A 24,799-nucleotide genomic window follows, 5' to 3' on the forward strand; every position below is an offset into this window, starting at 1 on the left:
ACCATTTGGCATCCATGATCTCTTTCCTCTCTTCACGTAACGTACCAAAAACAAAAAAAAAAAAGACATACACACTTACATCTTAACTGATGATGGATTTAGGATTATTTTCTGAGGGCCCAATTTTCTTCTTCTTCTTAATAGGGGGCAAGATTTAGCTACAATTTTTTTTTAACCAATTCATAAAGCATGACTGTAAATTTTTACAAAGAGATTAATATTTGCGGGGAGCCTTAGGCTTTGTTTGGTTCGAGAAGAGAAAATTATTATATATTACTCCCTTGGGTCTCTATCTCACTAAGACTAACAAGAGTGGTAATTAAATTATCAACATTGATTGAAAATAGAATAAACTTTTAATTTTATCTCTGTTTAAATGAAAAAAATTTAATTTAATAAGTTATTAAGTTTAAGCAAGGGTAATATTAAAAAGGTGTAAATAATATACCATAATGTGCCTTACATATATTAAGGAAAAAAAAAATATTTCTAAAAGATGCCATGTGATAGGCAGAGGTGGGAGTACTTGTTCACAATAGCTCAAGTCCACTAGCTCATACCCTCATACCCTCATACCCTTCATTAAAAGTAAATTAGGTAAAAGTTCAAAATTAATTGAGATATTTAAAAAAAAAAAATACTCTCTGCATCCCAAATTATGAAATAATTTGAGACAATATCACGCATACCAATAAAAGATAATAATGACACTTTGCCAACTTATTTTTTAAAACAAAATTTTAAATTTTAAGAAATGACCATACATAATTAATCATTACACTGCAATATCATTTCAATTCTCTATCTACTTGAAAGGTAATATTAAAAAAATATCATCAATGAAACTTTAATTTTTTTAAATTGTCTCATATTTTGGGACATCAAATTCTTATACCATTATTTTATAATTTGGGGTAGAGGGAGTGTGTGACATAGGTGGGAGTATTTATTATGAAAAGTACTAATTGCTTTCAAATAATTTCTTTAATGCTCTTAAGCAAAGTAGATAAAGTATTGGCCTTTGAATAATTGAGCGACCGTCTTCATCATGATTCATGAAGCATGCAAACAAAAACGGTTCCTACAATATGAGCTCTGTAAAAAGGAGCCCGGTCCTACTACATGACCAGTCCACTAATGATTCGAAACATATGATCTTATCCATGATGAGAACTATTATCATTTTCTCAACAGCAACATTAATCAGTCAGTCATTTAACATTAATATTATTTAACATTCATGCCTCTCATCTCACAACCATCTTTTTCTTTTCTTCTGCTTTATTTCATTTTACCTACCCATACCGCTAGATTCCTTTATCCTTTCTTCTTTTGGCAGCCTGCGTGAAACTTATTCCAGCAGCAAATTTATTTTCTTTTCCTTAAAGTTTATTTCCTTTAAAAGTATTCCACATTAGCTCAATTATATCACTCTGCCAAAAAAAACTCCACTGCAAATGACAAACAAAATGGAGAAACAAAAGCTCCAAAACCCCACCAACCACCAGCGAACTTTAACTTTGTCTTTTATAAGAAAAACTCTACCCTCAGTGAGTGTGTTCAGGAAAATTTAGAAGCGACGCAACGGGAACTTCATCATTTATAATTATTAACTATGTGTTACATGAATTATTTGAGAAGCTAAGAAAATGTTTTATATTTTAAAATGGTTTAGATTCTTTATTAAAAATAACAAATAGAGTCTCCAAGTGGTATCAAAGCCATTCCTCTTTATTAACAGATGCTAGATACTATTGATAAAAGTGAGTAAGGAGAATTTTAGAAAATACGAGTGAATTCCTAAAAAGCTCTTCTTCAGAAACCCTTGCCACAGTTCTTGACACTATTCGTCTCTCTTTAACCTTTTCTTTTGAATGCCTTCCTTTTATTATAAAAAAGAACCCTTTCCTAGAAAATAGAAAACCTTACAGAATATGCTGTTGTTCCTAAAGATGCTTATATTCTAGCTACCCAACTTCCCTTTCTTAACCCTTATAAACTTTATCATCGAAGAAAATCTTTCATTTGAGGTATCAATACTTTGATTCACTTGAATCAACCTCAATCTAAAGAGATAATTCAAACCTTAGCATAGATTAGTGTGGTATTCCTACTATCACAGCTGAACAATATATCACCCTTGAGATTACTTAACCCCCGATTGATAGCTACACCAATCAGGGTTATGTAATAACCAAATAATAATAATAATAATAATAATAATAATAATAATAATAAATTTATGTGTAGGTAAGTTAATCATATTTATATATATTTTGGAGGTAACTTGCCAAAGTAAACTGATGGCTCAAGTAATGAGCATCATTGATTTTAAATCCAAGGTCTTAGGTTTGATTCTTTACATACAAGAGTGATTTTTTTCCTTTTTCTTTACATTTCAGTCTTTATAAAATTACCATTTTGTCCCTGGCACAGTTGGAATTTTTTTTCTCTCCTCCCAGACCAAATATTACGATCTACTCCAAGCAAGAGAATAGAGAGAGAGAGAATTCTAAAAACTTTCATCTCTATCCTTCTCCGTTCCAGTGTGTCCACCGACATAGGTATGCGATCGCTATGATCGACTGATGCTAAGGGTCAATGCGTTGTCTTCTCCGTCTTGTTTCACAATGTTCACTATTGGTAATCTTTGCCCAACTCATTCGTCCGTTCTTCATCCGCATCGTCGACTGTTCTTTTTCTTCCTTGCTCTTCTCTGTTTATGTGACAGCTTCCCTTCTTCTTGCTTCAAGTTGCTGCTGCATTCGTGGGTGTGGCTATGGCTGTGGGGGCATCGAAATTCTTCTTTCCATGCTTCACGTCACCACTGTCACCTTCCCCTGTTCGGCCATCAAGTTCCATTCTTTCTTTACTGAGTTAGAGCAGCACGCAAGTGGGTTGCTGTTCTGGTGTGACTGAGTGTGTGCCAGACTCCTTTCTCCCTTAGTGTACCGTCGACCTTCTCCCTCCTTCTTCTCTAACATTACATGATAGCATCTCCATCTCTACCCTGTTTTTTGAAATCATGGATCTGGTGTGCTGGACTTTAAGCTCTTCTCTTCATTTCTTTGATTGATTTGGTGAGTTGAATCCACCTTTTCTCCCTCTATTTCTCGACCGTGTATGTGTGCTGTTCTGTGTTGTCTAAAGTGACTTTGATTTCTTCCCTTGTTGAAGTCCTAATCAAGTTTTGAGTATTTGTTTAAGCACTTAGTTAATGTAAGAAGATAGGAGTTCAGCTGATATTTTCAATTTAAAATTTTGTTGGACACAACTGAAATGAATTTGAGGAGAAACTGGATTGGAATTATAGATTAAGGATTAATGTTTAGGAGGTGTTTGATGAAATGCCTATAAAAAAAGTTGGCATATGATGACAATATATATGCGATGATTATATTGTTGGTTAAGCAAACTGTCTTTAGAAGATCATTCTTTCTTTTTATAGAAGTTGTAAGTTTGATTAGTTCAAATATGGATATATGACAACTTTTTGAAAGAGAATTGCAAAGAAAAAGAACTTGGTCATATGGTATAAACATTGTGCAAAATAAATGGTGTTTGACAAAATATTTTGTAATTGTTATGTTATTATTGACTAAATAATTATGGAAGACATTTGTTCTTTGCAGTGACAATTAAAGTAGAATTTAGAGCTTTTTAGAAGATAGATTTGAGTTAGTAATTTAAGAATTAAATTGTTATTTATGAATTTATTCATTCTTAGGATGTACCTAAGGCATTCATAAAGTGAATAATTGAAGAATTGTGGACTAATAGAGTATTTGCTAGTAAAGTAACACATACTCTTGATTAGTAATTAATCATGGGGAAACTTTGAGAAATAAATGATGATGTTGGCAACTCTAAATTTCTTGGATTAAATATTGGTTGTGTTAGTGTTGGAAAATGATTTATTGAACTTATTAAAAGGTTATTTAGACTCTATTATTTCCATAGGTGTTTGAAACAAGAAAAAAAATTCGATTGAAGTTGTAAGCAGTGAATTTTGGATATTGGGAGCGCTATATATAAATGAATAGCATCCCAACTATTGCATTATCGTGCTCTTCTCTTCTGGCATCGTGCGTTTCCCCATTTTCTATTATATAATTTGGAAAAATACAAAAAGAAAACATGATGGATATTAATTATTTATTTAACAAGAATTTTTTTATTTTAAAATAGTTTATGTTAATTGTTAAAAAGAAAAAAATATTATAAATAAGATAAAGGGTTCAGTTTAATTAAATAACTAAAATTCATTCACAATAATCATAATTTTTATTATCATCTAAAATTAAGAGATTGATATTATATATATATAACCATTTAATTAATGAAAAATTTATTTGCTAAACTAAATAAAACTAAAAAAAGTTAAAAATGTGAATGGCCAAAAGAAAAAAGGTTTGTTAGGAAAAAAAAAAAAAAAGGCTGTTAGGAGTATTGTCTTAAAAAGGAAATTTGGTTGAGTCAACATTTAAAGAAAACTGGTAGGAAGGACCATGAGCTAATTATATTCAGGAAAAAGGACTAATTCATTCAAGTGGATAAAGCTTATGATATTTATTCAATAACAACTTTAATTTACTTGAAGGATGTTAGTCGTTTTTGGGAAATATATTCTTGTCATGATCTTTCCTACCAAATTTCCCCAACATTTATCAAGTTTGGAAATCTTGAGGAGTCGTAACCATTTGGTATCCATCTGTTTCCTCACTTCAAGTAAAGCCACTTTTGTATCCAAATTCGTTGAATTGTTTCTTTTAATCAAGTCCAATCTTCTTTGTTTGGCCCAAAAAAAAAAAAAAACCAAGTCCACCAAAATAGGTTGTCATTTTGTGATATATAGGTTGGAATACGAACCCTTTGAAGAAATAGGTTGTCGTTTGATTTTTGGCTGTGGGGATACCATGAGTAAAATTTTTTTTTTTAAAAAAACCATCATTAAGCATCCATGATCTCTTTCCTCCTTCCCTCATGTGAAGTTTGCTTAAAAAAAAAAAATTAATCAATTTATAAAGTATGATTGTAACTTTTTACAAAGAGATAAATATTTGTTGGTGCCGAACAATGAGAAAACATTAATGTCTCCTTTGATATTATGAAAATGTTTTTGATGAAAATAAAAATGAAAATAGAAATAGATATAAAAATGAAATGAAGGTGGAAGTGAGTTTAAAAGTATGTTTGGTATGTACATGGAATTATAATATACTTTTTATTTAATATATGCATTTATATAATCAATATACTAAAATACCCCTGTCAATTTTTTTAATTATAATATATTTTTTATTTAATATATACATTTATATAATCAATTTACTAAAATACCCTTATCTATTTTTAAATTGTGATATACTTTTTTATTTAATATGTGCATCTATATAATCAATTTACTAAAATATCTCTATCAATTTTTTTAATTATGATATATTTTTATTTAATATATGTACTTATATAATCAATTTACTAAAATACCCCTATCTATTTTTTAAATTATGATATATTTTTTTAATTAATATATGCATTTATATAATCAATTTACTAAAATACCCCTATCTAATTTTTTTAATTATGATATACTTTTTTATTTAATATGTGAATTTGTATAATTAATTTACTAAAATACCCCTATCAATTTTTTTAATTATGATATATTTTTATTTAATATATGCACTTATATAATCAATTTACTAAAATACCCCTATCTATTTTTTTAAATTAAGATATAATTTTTTATTTAATATATGCATCTATATAATTAATTTACTAAAATACTCCTGCCAATTTTTTTAATTATGATATATTTTTTATTTAATATATGCATATTTACTAAAAAAAACTTTTGATTTACTTCAATGATTGATGAATGGGTAAATCTGTCAAATAATTTCATAACTGAGGTTATTTTTGTCCAAAAAAATTCATTTCCATGGGTCTTATCATGGAATTCAATTCAACCTATTTTGATGGATTTCATTTTCACATGAAAATTCATTTCATGCATACCAAACAAAAAAAAAAAGTGAATTGCAATTTCATTTTCATTTCCATGCCTCCATTTCCAGCGTACCAAACGGGGCATAAGATATGAGTTTGTGATTATTATATATCACTCCCTTTGGTCTCCACAAAGTACCTTCAGCTATCTCACTAAAACTAATAAAAGAAGTAGTTAAATTATTTTATTGATTAAAAATAGAATAAACTTCTAATTTTATTTATGTTTTAATGAAATTTTTTTATTTACATTACATTATCTTTCATAGTTTATGATTTTAAATATGAGTAACATTGAAAATGCGTAATAAGTATCCAATGTGGCTTATATTAATAATAAAAAAAAAGCTTCTAAAAGGAGCCATGTGATAAGGACAAGAGAGAGTACTTATTAAATTCAATTCTATTTAACATGAGACTTCACACAATAGCACGAGTCGGCTTACGCTTATACATTCTAATAATCTCTCTAATTACCTATGTCTACCTCATTTATTAAGATCCCTCATACCCTTCATTAAAAGTAAACCAGGTAAAAGTTCAAAATTAATTGAGATATTTTTGAAAAAAAATACTTCTTCTGTCCTAAATATATGACAATTTAAAATAAAATTATGCATACTAATAATATATAATAATGATATTTTATCAATTTATTTTTTCAAAACAAACTACAGACTTTAAAAATGCACTTATACAATTAATTATTATATTATAATATTATTTTAATTTTCTTTTCACTTAAAAGGAGTGCATGTGACATAGGTAGGATTATTAATTATGAAGAGTACTAATTGCTTTCAACTAATTTCTTTAATACTCGTGAGTAAAGTAGATAAAGCATTGGCCTTTGAATAATCCAGCGATCGTCTTCGTCATGATTCATGAAGCATGCAAACAAAAAAGGAGCCCGGTCCTACTACTACTACATATGATCAGTCCAAATACTACAAAAAAAATAATAATACCTTTTGGTATGTTCTGTCAAAAGTTCAAAAATCATCACTAAAAATTTTTTAGTGATAATTTTTCATTGTCAAAGGATCATCACAAAAAGCCTTGTCGCTAATAATTTTGGACAATGATAAATATAGTCGACGACTTAGCTTGCTACCAACGACTTAGCTTGCTACCAACGACTTAGCTTGCTACCAAAAATCATTAGCAACTAGATTTTTTATGGCGATCCTTTGGCGGTGAAAAAATCACTGCTAAAAACTTTTAGCAGCAACAAAAAGTCACCGTCAAAAGTAATTTTTTTAAAAAAATAAAAGAGCCATCCTATGCCACATAATATATTTATTGTGAAATATATTTAAGTCAGGATTTGAGCCTGTGACCTTCATCTCCCAACCTTCAAGGCTTACTTTTTTGCCAATTGAACTGAAATTCACCTACAATTACTATATGCGAAATTAATATATATTATTTAATCACATACACATATATCAAAGAATATATTATTAAAAATGTATACATATATATATATATATATTATATTATATTTTCATTTATTAATATAATAAAATAATTTATATGAGTGTGTGTATTATATTTTTAATAAAATATTATTTGTGTGATAGCAAATATTATTTTGTTAAAAAAATAAACTTAAAATGAAATAATTTTTAAATATTAAATAATTTTTTTATAAATAATGCCATCATTAAAGGTCAACTTTTAGCGGTGATTTTTAATTATTGTTATTAAAAGTAGACATTTAATGATATTTTTTTTATTACTGCTAAAAGTTATCATTAAAAGTCTTTTAATTTTTTTTATAGTAATTACGATTCAAAACATATGATCTTATTCATGAAGAGTACTATTAGCATGTTCTCGACAACAACATTGATCAGTCAGTCATTTAATATTAATATTATTTAACATTTCATGCCTCTCATCATCTCACAACCATCCTTTTTTTTTCTTCTGCTTTATTTCATTTCACCTACTCACACCGCTAGATTCCTTTCCTTTCTTCTTTTGGCAGCCTACGGGAAACTCACTCCGGCAGCAAATTTATTTTCTTTTCCCTAAAGTATTATTTCTTTTAAAAATATTCCACATTAGCTCAATTATATCACTCTGCCCAAAAAAAAAAAAACTTCATTACAAATGACAAACAAAATAGAGAAACAAAAGCTCCAAAGTCCCATCAACCACCAGCGAACTTAACTTTGTTGTCTTTTATAACGAAAGTCTACCCTCAGTGACTGTGCTCAGGAAATTAAATTAGAAGCGAAGCAATGGGAACTTAATCATTTATAATGATTAACTATGTTTATTATGTGTTATTTAAGAGAAAATGTTTTATATTTTAAAATGGTTTTGATTCTTTATTAAAAATAACAAGTAGAGTATTCTTAATAAAATCAATCGGTTTTCAATTTGACTAGATAAAGATAATTAAAACTCATTCAAAATAATAACCATTTTATCGTTGAAATAAGAGATTAGTATTTAAATACAAGTGAATTTCGTATTTATTTTTTATAGATAACCATATAATTAATAAAAAATTATTTGATAAACTGCATTAAAGTAACGAAAAAAAATTTGAAAACAACGAATGGTCCCCACCCCCCCCACCAACAAAAAAGGTTGTTTGGAATGGTCCCAAAAAAAAAAAAGGTTGTTAGGAGCATTGTGTCAAAAGGGAAAACTGGTTAAGTCAACATTTTTATCTTCTTTGGATTTTGTCATCCACTTTTTGCTGAACCTCTATTTCTTCCTGATCGACACACACTTTCGCAAAATATTTTATTAATTACACATTATTAATGGTCAATAATTGCATGCTTTGTCATGCATAATTTTTCCTAACGGATGAACAGATAATGGTCTCAATCTCATGCTCCTCAGTTCATTCTGTGTTCCGCTTTCCTAAAAACTTTGAGCAACCATGAAGATCAGACCACTCTGGATTCTGGCTTTGGTGGTGTCTGCTTCATTGATCATCCATCTTCAAAAGTCAGCACAAGTTTTTGCCTCTGATGCTGATCATACTGATACAGGCCGTAAGCTCTTCAATTTATTCATCACACAATCACACACTCAAAGGAATTTGAATTGGAATTTAGACTCTTTTAGTCTCATGGTTTGTTTGATTATTATGTTTTCCTTTTTTTTGTTCGTGATTTTTAGCACTTGTTGGAAATTTATGATTGGTTTTTATGGTTTGTTTTCATTTCAAAAAGCTCATGAGGGTTACCATAGACTATGATTTTTTTTTTTGGAACAAAGACCACGATTTTAAAACTAACCTTTGGTGTAGTTCAATATATGAAAAAATTATTTATATTTTGACGAAGTTCTAAGTGCGTCTTCACAAATGTTGATATTACTACGCATAAGTTTATCTCGCTACATATGTTTTTTATGCATTGAATGAGTTGTAAGATGAATTATACTATTCATCACTTATTATAAGTAGTAAGTGCAGGAGTAATTGTTTTGTGTTTTTGAATGATTCTCTAAAGTTGAAAAAGTAAATTTCACGAAGTTTACATTTTTAAAAAGATAGAAGATTTTATGTTTTATAAAAAAATAAAATGAAAAAATACCAAAAAAAGTTCACATAAATTAAATGTTTTCAACTTTAGAGAATTTGCTTCCATGTGTTTTATATTTTATGTTGATTTTTCACTAAAGTAGGATTTGGCTAATGATTGATAATTAGTACGGTGAGGAAGAAAATTTTGAAAATTTTTAATATTTCCATCACTAAATTGTATTCTGACAATAAAATTTAAACTTCAATTTTTTAATGTATATTTAACTTTATCATCAAACATTTTAGGAGTAGTGCATCAAATATGTTACTTATATATATATATATATATATAATTTACTTTTATATCATTTTTTTTTCTTTTCTTCAATCATCGATCTCAAAACTTTTAATTAACTCTACCTATTGCTTATTATTTTTTCTCTTACTACCCTTATTTCATATTTCTTTTGATTTTCAGTTTATATTAAATATAACCATACTGCTCATAACAAGTTTTCAATATATTTTAATTTTAATATTGATTATTCATATGCATTTGTCTTGGCACTTCCTAAATTTGCTTCCCAATTTAATTAGGGGAGATAAGCATTGATTGTGGGGTAACAGAAGAAAGTCAGGATTCAAATGGATTTCATCACGAGGCAGATGATGCAGAGTTTGTAGAATCTGGCAAAATATACAACGTGTCCTCTGATGACATCTATGCTAATAGCCAAGAACAGGTTTGGGAGCAAATGAAAACACTGAGAAGTTTCCCTGAAGGGATGAGAAACTGCTACACACTCAAACCCAAGAATGGCAAACGCAACAACTATCTCATTAGGGTTTACATGTCATATGGAAACTACGACCACAAAAACTCCATTCCGTACTTTCATTTACATCTTGGCGTCAATTTTTGGGAAGAAATTAAGTTCCAGAATGTCACTGATATTCGACGAAAAACAGTCGTTCAACTCTCCCCAACAAACTACATCGATGTCTGTCTTATCAACGTTGGTAAAGGGACACCTTTTATATCGTTGTTGGAACTTTGGCCTTTGTCAAACTCTATATATCGAGCCTCCTCTAGTTTGCTCCCATTAGGCCTCATGACATGTGTTAACCTGGGCATGTCCGAAAACCTTAAATTTATCAGGTACGTGTCTCATTACATGCACGTGTTCATTTATATAATTGCTCTTGATGAATTAGTAGAGTTCATTAATTAATGTCCTCACGCAATATCTATGCAGATATGCAGCTGATATCTATGGTAGGTCCTGGTTAAATGGAAAGATCGACAACTCAAAGCCAATCTACACATCTGAAGGAATTAACATTGACGTGAAAGAGTACAGGCTACCAAGTGATGTGTTAAAAACTGCAGTCCGAGCACAGAATGTTTCGTCTTCCTTATATATCAACTTGACCTCCATTAATTTTACAGCAGATAGCGAGCATTATGTTTACCTTCATTTTTTTGATTTCGAGGAGCATTCTAATGGTGAGGTAAGAAGCATGGAAATCACTTTCACTGATACCATCCGAGAGCCTGTAACTCTTAAACACGAAGATGTCCGTACCTTGGTTAAGAAAATTCCAAAAGGGGTTATTCTTAATGGTATTTCAATCACATCGACCCCAGGCTCTAGTTTACCCCCCATGATCAATGCCTATGAGATTTACAGAGCACTGCCCCAACGAAATACCCCAACCCTTGAAGAAGATGGCAAGTATATCTTATCTTCTCTGTTTGCTTTATCGTATCTAAGTTGCTTTTCTATCAATTAAAGCCAAAATATGTTGTTCTTCAACAATTTTCTACCATATTTCATATTTTCTTCCATTCAAATGATCACAAGGTTACTTCCATTTGACAGTTGATGCTATGCGGGATATCAAACATGCTTATAACATCATGAGAATCAGCTGGCAAGGTGATCCCTGCATGCCGATAGATTATAGATGGGAAGGTGTGACTTGCAATTACTCTCAGAGAATTCCGAGGGTCACTTCTTTGTGAGTAATGGTCTTTTGATCTTTTATAATTTTCAGAGTTGTAATGCATGATAGTTTTCATGGAAAATGAACTTCACCAAATAGCTAAACGAACATTCTCATTCAAGAGTATCACCTGTCGTGTTTGTCTTTGCTTTGACTTCAATCTCTCTTATTCTTTGCTTATGTTTTTCTTGGCAACATTTTCATTGTCAACAATCTGTAAAAGGAACATGAGCTCAAGCAAATTGGCAGGACAGATTGTTACTTCATTCTCTAATCTCATGACATTGGAGGCCTTGTAAGTATCCACTATGCAAGGTCAACTTCCTATTCTCCAACTATAAAGTTGCAATGACTATATGTGATGGTAATAACGAGTCTCACATTGAAGGGATTTGTCGAACAACCAATTAACAGGGGAAATACCGGAATCTTTAGCAGAACTACCCAATTTGAAACTACTGTGAGTTGCAACACTTGAGCATAGCAATACTCTCTTCTTGTTTGGAAAGTCCTGCAATTTATCTCACGTGATGCATTTTTCAGCAATTTGACAGGGAATAATCTCACAGGCTCGATTCCCAAGGCTCTGAGGGACAAGTCAACTACTGGTTTAACTTTAATGTATGTTCCTATTCAATACAAACTCTTAAAACTCATTTACCACAATGGCACCTCTGCACCTTATGATAGGGGAAAATTGTGGATTTGAACCACAGAGTAGGTGTGGAAGGGGTGTGTGTGTTTCCTCATGTAAATATGGATGGACGTGTGTAATTATTACTCAGCAGTTGCATTCTCTATACGGATTGTTTTTCCTTCTTTGTTAGAATTAGACTGTTCAAAAGAATTGAAAACTGTGATCAGTTCAGTTTTCTTTCATTTTTCATGCTTTATGTGATGATTATAGCGTAAATGTAGTCTTCATTTTCTTATATTACTAATATTGATGAATATACAAATCATCAATTTACTACTCATACGTTAAAACTGACAATTGTATATTAATGTTATTTTTTCCTAGTTTGGATGGAAATCCTGGTCTCTGTCAGACAAGTTCTTGCAAAGCCATTACAAAGAAGTTCATAAAACCACTTGTTGCATCCGTAACTTCTGTGGCAGTTCTTACAATAATAGTCTACATTTCTTTGATGCTCTGCAGACATAGAAGAAAACATCATAGTGATTCCAAAGGTGATCAAGTGCCCCACTTTCCTTCAATTCTTTGTATTATTTTTTCTTGCATGAGTCTTTGAAAAGTTTTGTAAATTCGTCCTTTAATCAGTATATTTTGTATAGATGGTCCCTTTTTCTTGTATATGTAAGTATGTATGTATTCATGGTCGACCTTGCTTAGTATTCTTTCGTATATAATGCTATTGAATTTTATATGTACATTGCCGCAGTGATGCTGGTCAAGAAAGATGGTCAGATTAGATTAAAGAATCAAGGATTTTCTCAAGCTGAACTTCATAGAATTACCAAAGACTTTGAAACTGAAATTGGAGAAGGGGGATTTGGAAAGGTGTACCTTGGAAGACTAAAAGATGGTACACAAGTTGCTGTCAAGTTACTCTCTAAGTCATCGCAGCAAGGGTTTGATGAGTTTCAATCAGAGGTTAGAAGTGATGAAAGTCATTAATTAATTATTTTGGATCTTCAACCATTTCTTTTATATTATATTATATTAATAAATTACCATAAAGATAAGGTTCAATATTAATGCAGGCAAAATTGTTATCTCTTATTTATCATAAAAATCTAGTCTCTCTTGTTGGCTATTGTGATGATGGTGACATGAGAGCACTGATTTATGAATACATGGAAAAGGGAAATCTCCGGAACCTTCTATCAGGTTTGTTAAGTTTAAATTTCCAAGCTTATCTATTACAATTGAAGAACAACTTGATGTCAGTTCCACAATTTCTCACTAGAATTATTACTGCAGTGTTATTTTATTTTTGATTTAGGTGACTAGTTGTTCTATGATTTACCCCAACAGAGTTTACAAGTTTCTAAAATGTCTACCATAGAATTAATTAATTTGCAAGAATGCTTGACTTTTTCTTTTTGCACAATATGAATGTTTTGCAGATAACAACCCAAATGTTTTGAAGTGGAATGAAAGACTTCAAATTGCATTGGATGCTGCATGTGGTTTGTAGACTTTTATTTCTTTCCTATCATTGTATTGACAGCTCATTTTCCTATCTTTCAGTTGATATTTTAATTTTTTACCTTTATTATAACTTTTATGTATTCACTTTAATTACTTGGTCAATGGAAATGTAGGATTGGACTATCTACATGATGGTTGTAAGCCACCAATAATTCATAGGGACCTTAAATCTTCTAACATCTTGCTAAGTGAAATATGCAAGCCAAGATAGCTGATTTTGGACTATCTAAAGCTTTTGCCAATGATACAGATAGTCATATTTCAACTCGACCAGCAGGCACATTTGGTTACCTCGACCCTGAGTATGTTGTTATATTATAAATTTTGTCGTCTTTTTCTTTCCCAATCCTTCAATAGAATAGCTTATGAGCATTATGTTCATCATTCAAACCCATCTAGCCATACATATATAATTGCAACTTAAAGTAATCCACAGCTTTGAAATGTAGCATTGTATTGATATTTAAAAATAGACTATCTGCTTAGCTTAATTAATTTCTTCAATGACTAATCAATCTTGCAAAATTTGCAGATTCCATAGATCTGGAAACTTGAACAAGAAAAGTGATGTTTATAGTTTTGGAATAATTCTGCTGGAGCTAATGACTGGCCAGCGAGCAATAACTGGAACGTCAGAAGGCACACGTCACATATCTGATTGGGTGAATCCAAAGCTTCAGATTGGGGATATCCAATCCATTGTGGATCCAAGATTAGAAAGAAAATTCAGCACAGCTTCAGCATGGAAGCTTTTAGAGGCAGCCATGTCTTGCATAGCACCAATAGCAATCCAAAGACCTGATATAAGTTGTGTTGTTATTGATCTAAAGCAATGTTTGGCTATGGAAACATCACTTGAAAGTGCAGAAAGCAGCAGTTTAATCTCAAGCACAACATTGGATACAAGTTATTCTCAGTCTGGAATGTCATACTCACCTCCATCTGCTAGGTAGGATTGTCTGTAGAGGCATGGTCTTTCTCTGAATTTGATTATATCCAATCCCAGCAGAGAGATTTGTTTTGCTTAGTCAAACTGTTTGTTTGCTTTATTCTAGCAAACACTTTCTATAAAGTTATGTTTGGTTCAAGCAGACAGAGAGAGAAAATTTGCAAATGACAGAATAGAACTGAGCGAAGCCATTATATACATATGTATATGCATTGAAGGTTTTGTATATGTTGTTTTTAATTAGGCTAATGTGAGAAATTGCACCGAATCTGAAGTAAGAAAGTTTGAGAGGTATCAATTAAGATCATATTTCGTAATATCATCCACATGTTCTCTTTATTTTGTTGATTTTTAAGTGACTGGAAATCAATATGTTTGCTCGTTACAGAGAAAAACTCAAATGTTTTGAAGTGGAAATTAAAGACTTGAGATATATAGACATGCAAAATGCTCGTAAAACAATTCAGTATTCTGAAGATTACAATATTTTTTAATGCTTTATTGATCAAACTGTATAAATTATTATTCCACTATATATAAACCCTTAAAAATTCAATAGCTATTTTTTATATATGAAAAAAGGAAGACTCAAGCCCCATTGATTAAGTCGACGATAAAAACTAATAAAATTGAGAATGATTCAAATGAGTTTAGTTTGATTCTTGAAAGAAAAGTCCAGCTAGCGCTAGTTGAATAGGCTTTAAAAATATTGACCAACTATATGCCCACACGTTCACAGTTTAATGTCACGTAAAAAGATTATAAACTCTATTTAACTAAGGATTTTAAAAAAAGTGTAGTAAGGAACTTGCTGGCTGTAATACAACTGAGTTTATAGATTTTTCTATTTTATTATATATTACTTATCAAACTCAATTTTATCTAAAACTTTTTACATCAACTCAAATCCACCCATCTCTCATATTATTTGTAAGAAACAGATCACGAGAATGCATAAATTTAAATCTTGAAGTTTGAATTAACATGTGTTGTTTTCTTACATAATTTGTATATTACTTATTAAAATCAATACTATCTTACATGAGACTTTCTGTATCAATTTAAATTTACTCACGCTTAAACATTTTTAACATCTATCTTTTGAAAATCTCGAAGCCCGTGCACGCAAGTTGCAGTCAAGATACAACTCACTAGAACCATCACCTTTATTTCTTTTATGCATTTTGCCTCTCACTATAGCAACAAGCCAACGACATCAACTCAGTCCACTTCCTTTTCTTTCTTTCTTTTAGCCAAAATTCATACATTCACTCATTCAAACGACATAATTCTTATCTTTCCACAAAGAATATGCCATTTCTTTTATATAAAAAAAACCCAGTTATCATCTCAAATCATATCACTTTTAAAATCCCTAAACATATATCAATTATTAGGAGCAACCCTTGTCAATTTGCTGCTGCAATTTTTGCCAGTGATGACATTAAAATTCAATAATGACAATCAATAACACACACACACACTCACAAACAAGCTTGCTACATTATCTATATATGGAACATGAAAAAATGTCTAGAAATTCTATACCAGCATATTTCTGAAATAAAAAAATAAATTACTTTCCAAGTCACCACAACGTTCTTCAGATTTCATCATGTCTCACTGTAACCTTATTTTTTTGGGCCAAAAGAAAGAGTAACCTTTTTTAGGTTTAAAAAAAAAAGTAACCTTTTTCTTTTGTTTTGCTTGAATTTGACAACTCACTCGCCTGATTTTTTTTTTCTTTCTTTCTTTCTTTTCGACTTGGCTTTGGCAACATATAGGATCACTGCTTCAAACCACACATTTCTTATCCTTTTTGTTCAGAGTATGATTTCTTTCACAATAAAAAGCACGCTTTACCTCAATTATATGAGGTTTAAAGTTCCTAATCAGATTATTAATTATTTTAATTTTTTTTCAATCCCACCTTCTATTAAATGTCATAATATTGCATGACTTAACATGTCTTTTTTTTTTTTCAATTTATCATTTATAAAGGGGCATATCTGAAAATATTTTATAAATCCTACTAGGAGTGCAAAAAGCCTCTCATAAAAAGGCATGAATGGAGTAGTATGCTTCAATGATAATTAATTAATTAATAATCATTCCATGGGATCTTGGTCTCAACTTATATATTTCTTCTTTTGCAATTCTGCTCCAGTTGTTGCAGATGGTCACGTTTCAGTTTCAGGTGAGCTCTCCACCATTTTTAAAATTTTCTAAACGCATGAACTCTCTCTCTCTCTCTCTCTCTCTCTCTCTCTCTACACACACACACACACACACTCAGAAGCTCAAATGAGTTTAGCTGTAGGCTGGCTGGTAATTTAACTTCACGTTTTCTGTATTTCATTCTTCATTTTATAATTATGATTTCCATTCCTCCTCTTAGTTATGTTCATATATACTTCATCCATATGAAAGATCCAAGCATCCCTGAGAAATTTCTTAATTAATTAAGACGTTATATAATCTGTATGAAACCGGACAGAATATTTAAATATTTGGAATCAATATTGCAGCGGACTTTGATTTTATTTGTAAATAGATGTTCTGGTGCTGTTCCTACAGAGGAAAAACAGAGCTTTTTTTTGTTTTTTTTTCTAAGCTTTGAGAAGTTTTCCAGAAGGGGAAAGAAATTGCTATTTTATTAATTATTTAGAAGTTCAGACTAGTGATGTACAAATTCTTCCCAACTGTCTCTTTTTGCAACTACTATTATTACGTAAATATATCAAAAAAAATTCATTGCAGAAATTTTTTAATTCATTGCAAAATTCTTGTGATGGATCCGTCATTAAATTCCCCTATTTTACTGCTAGATAGTCGATCACAAATCTGTTTACAATGGATTTTTTGTCACAAATTTAATTTCCGTTAAAAGTTTTTGTTGTAGATAGTCAACTCACAAAAATTAACGCATCGGTGTGTGTGTATGTGTATTTTTTGTGCATAAAAAATTGAGATAAGCGACAACAAATTGGCCCAAATTTAAGGGTAAGGTCGAGTCCAAATCTGAGCCACCACAGTAATTTTCAGTTCAATTAAAAATTAAGGTAAGGCTTATATATTTAACTTTATATATTTAATATATTTTTAGATAATAAAATTAAAATAAATAGATTTTAATATGTTAATAGTATTAATAATAAAAATTTATTATAGAATAAATAATCTATAAATGATATACATGTTTTGATTTAATTAGAAATAAATACCTTAAAATATATAAGACTATGTATATAAATTTTTTTCTTAAAAATTATTTATTTGCTAATGAGATTGGATCTAGCAAAAAGCATTAATCCCTTACAATATAACAAACCAATAATTGAATTCTCGCTAAGAGATGTGTTTATATTTTACCAAATTACACTTTGAATAGGATTGATTTTAATAAGAGAATACTTGCAAGCAATAAAAAAATTATTTATTTAGTTATTATATTTTCTTGTAACACTAATTTATTGTAGTTTATTCTTAAATTCTATATTTTATTTTTAGTGATTTCAAAAATAGAAAAATGTAAGAAATCATGGAGGAAAATTTTAAAAAAAAAAAACAGTAAAGGGACAACCAATATTTTTTTTTATCACAAAGAAAGGGGCCATCAATATTAATATCAACATAAAGTATAAAATTAATAGTAATAAGTTGCATTAGTAACAAAATCTAGCTTAATGAACCATCAAATAATTAATTTTTAAATGTATGGAGAGCTAGTCCAACTATAATTATGTTGTCAATTTGTGAGATAATATGAACTATATAACAGGATCTTTCATATTATATTCTGGAAATCTCTTATCTCCTTCCCCCCCCCCCCGGGATGAAGTCTCTCTCTCTCTCCTCCTTTTAAGCAATTACGTAAGGCACTTTACTATTCAAAGTTGGTTGAACTGTTGCATTTATTTTTTAATACTAATTTGCTGCTACTGAAAGCAGAGCCAGTGAATTAAGCCACCCAGTTGATTTCTATTTCTATTTTTCCTCTTCTCGATCGTATAAACTTGATAGCATGAAGAGCACGCCACTGTGGATTCTGGGTTTGTATGCGTTTGTTTCATTCATCTTTTTTAGCCACTCAGTACAAGTTGCTGCAGATGATGACAGCAATGATTCAGGCAAGAACTTGACCTGATTTTCAATTCGAAACATATTCTTCTATACATGACTTGAGTACGTAGTGACATACTGAAATGCATTAATGTGTTTACCATCATATAGCCATGCATAAACAATCTCATTCATTTTCCATTATCTTATCATTGGATCTAAGATATATCTAATAGCAGGAGCCATGAGCATAGATTGTGGGTTGACCCCAGAGAGTTGGGACAACAATGATTTCCATTATGAGGCAGATGGTTCACCGTTTGTAGAATCTGGGAAAGTATATAGTGTATCCTCTGAGCATACCTTGACAAGTGATGAAGAACAGAGTTGGCAGCAACTCAACACGTTGAGAAGCTTTCCTGAAGGGCAAAGGAACTGCTATACACTCGCACCCAAACAAGGCAGAGGTAACAAATATCTCATAAGGGCTTTCTTCAAATATGGAAACTATGACAAAAACAATTCAATTCCAACATTTGATCTGCACCTTGGTGTCAATTATTGGACAACAATTTATTTAAGTGATTCTAGTGATGTTGTAAGATCCGAGGTGATTCACGTTGCCCAGTCTGACCACATTGACGTGTGTCTGATAAACAAAGGCCAAGGAACACCATTCATTTCCTCGTTAGAGCTTTGGCCTTTGCCCATAAAGCTATATCAGCCGACTCCCAATTACTCCCTCTTGCACTCGCCACACGCCGTAACTTTGGCATGACCGAACGTTTCGATTTCGTCAGGTGCTTTCACTTGTGTCTCTTAACTCACTCTTATGAGTAGATCCTTAATTGTATAAACTATCTTTTTAATTAATTATCTAACTCTTGACACCATTAGTCATCTCAAATGATTTTTTTTTTTGCGTGTTAATCCTTGTTAATTAAACCTAACATGTCAGTATTTAATAATAATTTGAAAGCCAAATATTTGCATTTTTTAATAAAACTAATTGTATCGGGATTAAAAGATATTAGGAGTCTCTCATCGAAAAACCTCATAAGAGAAGTATTGTTTATATGTTTAACAGAATCTTCCACCTAATATGTTAATATTTTGAAATGGGCAGTTTTTTATTTAAATTTATGCCCGTAACATTGGCACTTTTATTGAGAAACTGATCGAGGAGTTAAGTGTCAAACTCTTTTACCTGATAAGATATTCTTTTGGAATGAATTCTTCCTCTAGATTTGTGCTCATAACAAAATAAAACATGATTTCTTTTGCCATTCTTCTTTTATAATGCTTCATTTAGTTATGGGGATATAAATATGCCAAATTTGATTAATGTGTTTTGTTCAAATAATATTAATGCAAATACCCGAATGATCCGTACGGTAGGTCTTGGTTCCAGGGTGACAAAGACACCAAAAACTCACGGCCAATCAGCACATCAATAGCGATTGACGATGATTCCAAAGAGTACAAACTACCAAAGGAAGTGTTGAGCACCGCAATCACGCCACTGAATAGTTCGTTTCCATTAGTTGTCAACGTGAATGCTAGCACAAATCATGAGTATTATGTTTATCTTCATTTCTTTGAATTTGAGAAGCATTCTCAGAATCAGCAGAGAAGTATGGACATTGCCTTCACTGATTCAATCCGAGACAACAACGTCACTCTTGAATACTTGCAACTCCAAACCATCGTTCATCGGATTCCAAAAGAACTCTCTCTTACTAATATTTCCATCACTTCCTCCCCAGGTTCTACTCTGCCCCCCATCGTCAACGGTCTTGAGATCTACAGGGTACGACACAAACAAAATTCACCAACACGTGAAGGAGATGGCAAGTGTAACCGATCTGCTTCCTTCAGAAATTTTCTACAGTATTTCATATATATTTTTCCCAATTAAATAAAGGTCATCACAAGGGTTATTTTTCTTGATGTTTACAATTGATTAATTAACCCTGAAACTCCATCGGAAATTAAATACAGTTGATGCGATGAGGAATATCAGACACGGTTATAACATCATGAGAATCAGTTGGCAAGGAGATCCCTGCATGCCAGAGGATTATAGATGGGAAGGTGTAACTTGCAATAATTACTCTGGTAGCATTCCAAGGATCATTTCATTGTGAGTATAAGTGGTGGTCTTTTGTACATAATGGTGTTAATTAATGATACGTTTATATCATCAAGCTAGCAGAAAAAGAGCTGTCTCCCAATCTCTCTCTTTTTCTTTGCTTGTATTATTATAACTGCAAAAAAATTCATTCTTTCTAATGAATGAATAGGAACTTGAGCTCAAGCAGAGTAGATGGAGAGATTATGGGTACTATTTTCTCCAAACTCGACATGTTGGAGTCATTGTAAGTATCATCTATGTAAATACAAACTTGTGGCATTGTTTGTCATCTTGTAATAATGAGTTTTCCATTAATGTAGGGACTTGTCAAACAACCAACTGACTGGAGAAATACCAGAATCTTTAGCAAAAGTAGCCAATTTGAAAGTGCTGTGAGTTGCAATACTTTGGCATCATAGCTATCATATATATTCTGTATATCTTGTTCACCAAGTCTTCCAATTCATCTCACTTACGTGATATATTTGCAGTAATTTGACAGGAAATGATCTCATAGGTTTAGTTCCTGAGTCTCTGGAGGAGAAATCCGGCTTGACATTGAGGTTTGTTTTGTTTTCGTTCCATTTAAAATCTCTTGAAATTCATTCTAGGTAGGCAGTTGCCTTCTTTACATCATAGAATAGCCCTTCGTCTGATCATAATGAGAATATATATTCAAAAGAATTATTACATTCTTCATTCGTTCTTCATTTAATTTCCTTCACGCCTTCTATATAGCTTAAATTAAAACATAATAGGGGTAATTTCATGTAAAGCCCCACGTAAGATAGATGATTACAAATTAATTCCAAATTAAAAATACTAAAGACTGAACTGAAATTAAGTTTTTCTGGTCAACTATATATCTAAGTACTCCTAAAATTGAAGAGAAAATTGATAGCAGCAATACTCTGCATTGTCAATTCAGTATAATGAACTTGTTTATTCCGAAAGGGTGTTGTTATTTCTCTTTGCACTTGCACTTGATCACGTGGGTATACTGACACTTGCATATACTGGTGTTGTTAGTTTGGATGGAAATCCAGGTCTCTGTCAAACAGCTAGCTCTTGCAAAACCAAAACGCTCATTGGACCACTTGTTGCCTCAGCAATAGCTTCTGCGGCAGTTCTTCTGATAGCAATTTTTATTCCTATCATGCTCTGCAAACGGAAAGGAAAACCACAAAATGGTACGGAAGGTTCCCAAATACCACTTTTCATCAATCTTTTTATATTTCCTTTTATTTTCAATATTGAATTATTTGGACCATAATAGAAAGGAATTAAAAGAATATCAGGAAGAAAAACTCCTGAAAATAGTATAAAAAAATTTGGAATTATTTTTTTCTCCCGGCATTCTCTTCTTACTTTTCTCTTCATCCAAACATCTCATGAGGATTTGTGTATTTCATCCTCTGATGTTCTAACCCTTTCCATTCCTATCACTTTGGATTCATTTTCTCGACATTCATTCGGGAAGGTCCCTACTTAATTAGTATTCTTTTTTGGGTCCAATGTAATGTGGGGGATGGAGAGTTTTATGTGAAAGTTGTTAAATATTTTTTGATATTAGTTTTTAAAATATAAATGTCAAATTCAGTTAACCAAATCCATAGTTTGGAATAAAGGTTAACTTAGTTGAACTATTAAACCAGTGTCTTAACCAGTATAATAAAATGATTGGTTTGATGCTTTAACATGACATGTCCGGTTTTCATTCCCTACCTTGCGACAATATGATGCTATATATTGTTAATCTCATGTTCTTTGTGGCAGCGATGTTGCCTAAGAAGGGTGGTGATTTTAGATCAAAATGTCAAGCATTTAGTCTGGAAGAAGTTGTTAGTATGACCAATAACTTTGAATCAGTAATTGGTGAAGGCGGATTTGGAAAAGTGTACCTTGGAAAATTACAACATGGTATCCAAGTTGCAGTCAAATTACTGTCCAAGTCATCACACCAACGATTTACCGAGTTTGAATCAGAGGTTGGTAGTGATCAAAATCTCATTGTTGTTAATCACTAATAGTGTTAGGTACTCAGACATTTCGTTTATTTTAATTTATTGTGATAATTACATAAGGTTCAAATTAATTGCAGGCAAAGCTATTATCATTGGTTTATCATAAAAACTTAGTTTCTCTTATCGGTTACTGTGACGATGGTGACATGAAAGCATTGATTTATGAATATATGGCAAAGGGAAATCTCCTACACCTATTGACAGGTTTGTTAGGCCTTATAATTATTTTTCAAATTCTTTACAATTATAACATAATTATTCAGTGTCAGTTCAACATGAATAATGTTTTGTAGGTAAGAGCCCTTATGTTATAAAGTGGAAAGAGAGACTTCAAATTGCATTCGATGCAGCATGTGGTATGTGCTATGTAGACTTTTTATTTCTTTCTTATCATTGCATTAGCCATCCATTTTCCTTTGTTTAATTTTTTTTATTTTCTTTATGTTTTAATTTAGCTTAAGTAGTTATTTAATTTGCTCAAAGGAATTATATGTTCCAGGATTGAACTATCTACATAATGGTTGCAACCCACCAATAGTTCATCGAGACCTAAAATCATCTAACATCTTATTGAGTGAAAACATGCATGCCAAGATTGCTGATTTTGGACTCTGTAAGGTTTTTGCTAGTGATACTGATACCCATATTTCAACTCGTCCTGCTGGCACATTTGGCTATCTTGACCCTGAGTATGTCATTGAATAACACATTTTTCAATTGGAAGTCCGAAAATTAAATATCTGTTGAGCTTAATTAATTTTTTCAAAAATGGCTAATTAATCTTAAAATTTACAGATTTTACAGATGTGGGAACTTGCACAAGAATAGTGATGTTTATAGTTTTGGGATAATTCTACTTGAGTTGATGACCGGACGACCAGCTATCATCAAAACATCTGAAGGTATAAATCACATAGTTGATTGGGTGACTCCAAAGTTTAAAGTGGGAGATATGGAATCCATTATGGATCCGAAATTAGAGGGAAAATTCAATATTGCTTCAGCAAGAAAGGTTATAGAGATAGCCATGTGTTGCATTGAAACAAGTGCAGTGAAAAGACCTGATATCAGTAATGTAGAGAATGATCTGAAGCAGTGTCTGGCTCTGGAAACGAACAATGAAAGTGAAGAAAGCAGCAGTTTATTCTCAAGCAGCACATTTGATACAAGTTTTTATCAGTGTGGATCACACTCACCACCATCTGTTAGGTAAGACTGTTTGATGAGTCATGCATTACATATAATTAATTTCTCTTAACTGATAATCTATGTGTTTGCCTTAATCGAATTGTTTGCATTATATGTCGGATTTTATTCTAGTAGACTCATTTGTAAACTGTACGCTTAAGTTTATTAGAAGTTTGCAAACGATCACGTGAGCTAAATCGGATTATGAGAACACGAACTTAAAGGATTTCACCTATGTGCTCCATAAACAGCTCAAATGGTTGTATTCTGCATCTCAACAAAATTATTTTTAATAATTATGTCTGAAATTAAAATGTCTGAACTAAAATACCTTTATAATTAATGTTTACTTTTTCCCTCTAATTTGATGATATTATCCATTTATGAGGGACAATTTCAAAAAATATAATTAATGATTCTTAAAATTTATAATTTTGTTTAAAAAATAATAAATAATTTCTCTTATATTTAAAAACAGAGAAAGTGTCGATTAAAAATATATTGAAAACAAAGCAAAGCAAAATCTTTTTTTTTTTCCTTTTCGAAAAGCAAAGCAAAATCAGTTGGGAATGCCATTTAATTACCGACTGCCCAAAACAAAAAGTGGTCAAAGAGGTTCTACGATTTACGTGAGTCGGAAATATTGAGTTGTTCCAAAACAGGAGTTGGAGGAATCATTGTAAATTTAAATCGTTAGATTGGACTTGATTATTTAGATTTGATAATGTTTAAAAGTACAGATTTAATTTAAATT

The 24,799-nt window shown here is 31.2% G+C and overlaps 2 protein-coding genes and 1 pseudogene across 5 annotated transcripts; all 3 read left to right on the forward strand.

The window, feature by feature from the left end:
* The first annotated feature begins 8,854 nt into the window (after positions 1-8,854).
* On the forward strand, positions 8,855-14,779 carry LOC129291627 (senescence-induced receptor-like serine/threonine-protein kinase; annotated as a pseudogene).
* A 3,795-nt stretch (positions 14,780-18,574) lies between these two features.
* Positions 18,575-19,466, forward strand: LOC129289829 (putative leucine-rich repeat receptor-like protein kinase At2g19210). Its single transcript, XM_054926596.1, has 3 exons — positions 18,575-18,767; positions 18,939-19,386; positions 19,424-19,466. Exons 1-3 carry the CDS (start codon positions 18,662-18,664, stop codon positions 19,464-19,466), a joined length of 597 nt encoding a protein of 198 aa, XP_054782571.1. The 5' UTR covers positions 18,575-18,661.
* Positions 19,036-24,225, forward strand: LOC129290778 (probable leucine-rich repeat receptor-like protein kinase At2g28990). Of its 4 annotated transcripts, none has more exons than XM_054927764.1 (13): positions 19,036-19,166; positions 19,291-19,499; positions 20,098-20,555; positions 20,701-20,842; positions 21,003-21,077; positions 21,154-21,225; positions 21,325-21,396; positions 21,863-22,023; positions 22,610-22,821; positions 22,935-23,061; positions 23,151-23,213; positions 23,357-23,546; positions 23,653-24,225. In XM_054927764.1, the coding sequence occupies exons 2-13, from the start codon at positions 19,474-19,476 to the stop codon at positions 24,068-24,070; spliced, it is 2,016 nt and encodes a 671-aa protein (XP_054783739.1). In that variant the 5' UTR covers positions 19,036-19,166; positions 19,291-19,473; the 3' UTR covers positions 24,071-24,225. The 4 variants fall into 4 exon arrangements, with proteins under 4 accessions (XP_054783739.1, XP_054783740.1, XP_054783742.1 ...); XM_054927765.1 differs by having other exon boundaries at positions 20,098-20,549; XM_054927767.1 differs by lacking the exon at positions 23,357-23,546 and having other exon boundaries at positions 23,653-23,853.
* Positions 24,226-24,799: the final 574 nt, after the last annotated feature.

Source organism: Prosopis cineraria, unplaced genomic scaffold (genome assembly GCF_029017545.1).
Source record: "Prosopis cineraria cultivar Desert tree isolate PC_DT_omini unplaced genomic scaffold, ASM2901754v1 PC13, whole genome shotgun sequence".
Taxonomy (NCBI): Eukaryota; Viridiplantae; Streptophyta; class Magnoliopsida; order Fabales; family Fabaceae; genus Prosopis; species Prosopis cineraria.

Bases quoted from the DNA above. Each gene is read 5' to 3' on its own strand.
- LOC129289829 (XM_054926596.1), top strand. From the start codon at position 18,662: ATGAAGAGCACGCCACTGTGGATTCTGGGTTTGTATGCGTTTGTTTCA. The intron at 18,768-18,938 runs GCAAGAACTTGA...ATCTAATAGCAG, and splicing joins TGATGACAGCAATGATTCAG to GAGCCATGAGCATAGATTGT. The intron at 19,387-19,423 runs GTTAGAGCTTTG...AAGCTATATCAG, and splicing joins GGAACACCATTCATTTCCTC to CCGACTCCCAATTACTCCCT.
- LOC129290778 (XM_054927764.1), top strand. From the start codon at position 19,474: ATGACCGAACGTTTCGATTTCGTCAG. The intron at 22,024-22,609 runs GTACGGAAGGTT...TCTTTGTGGCAG, and splicing joins GAAAGGAAAACCACAAAATG to CGATGTTGCCTAAGAAGGGT. The intron at 23,547-23,652 runs GTATGTCATTGA...TAAAATTTACAG, and splicing joins TTTGGCTATCTTGACCCTGA to ATTTTACAGATGTGGGAACT.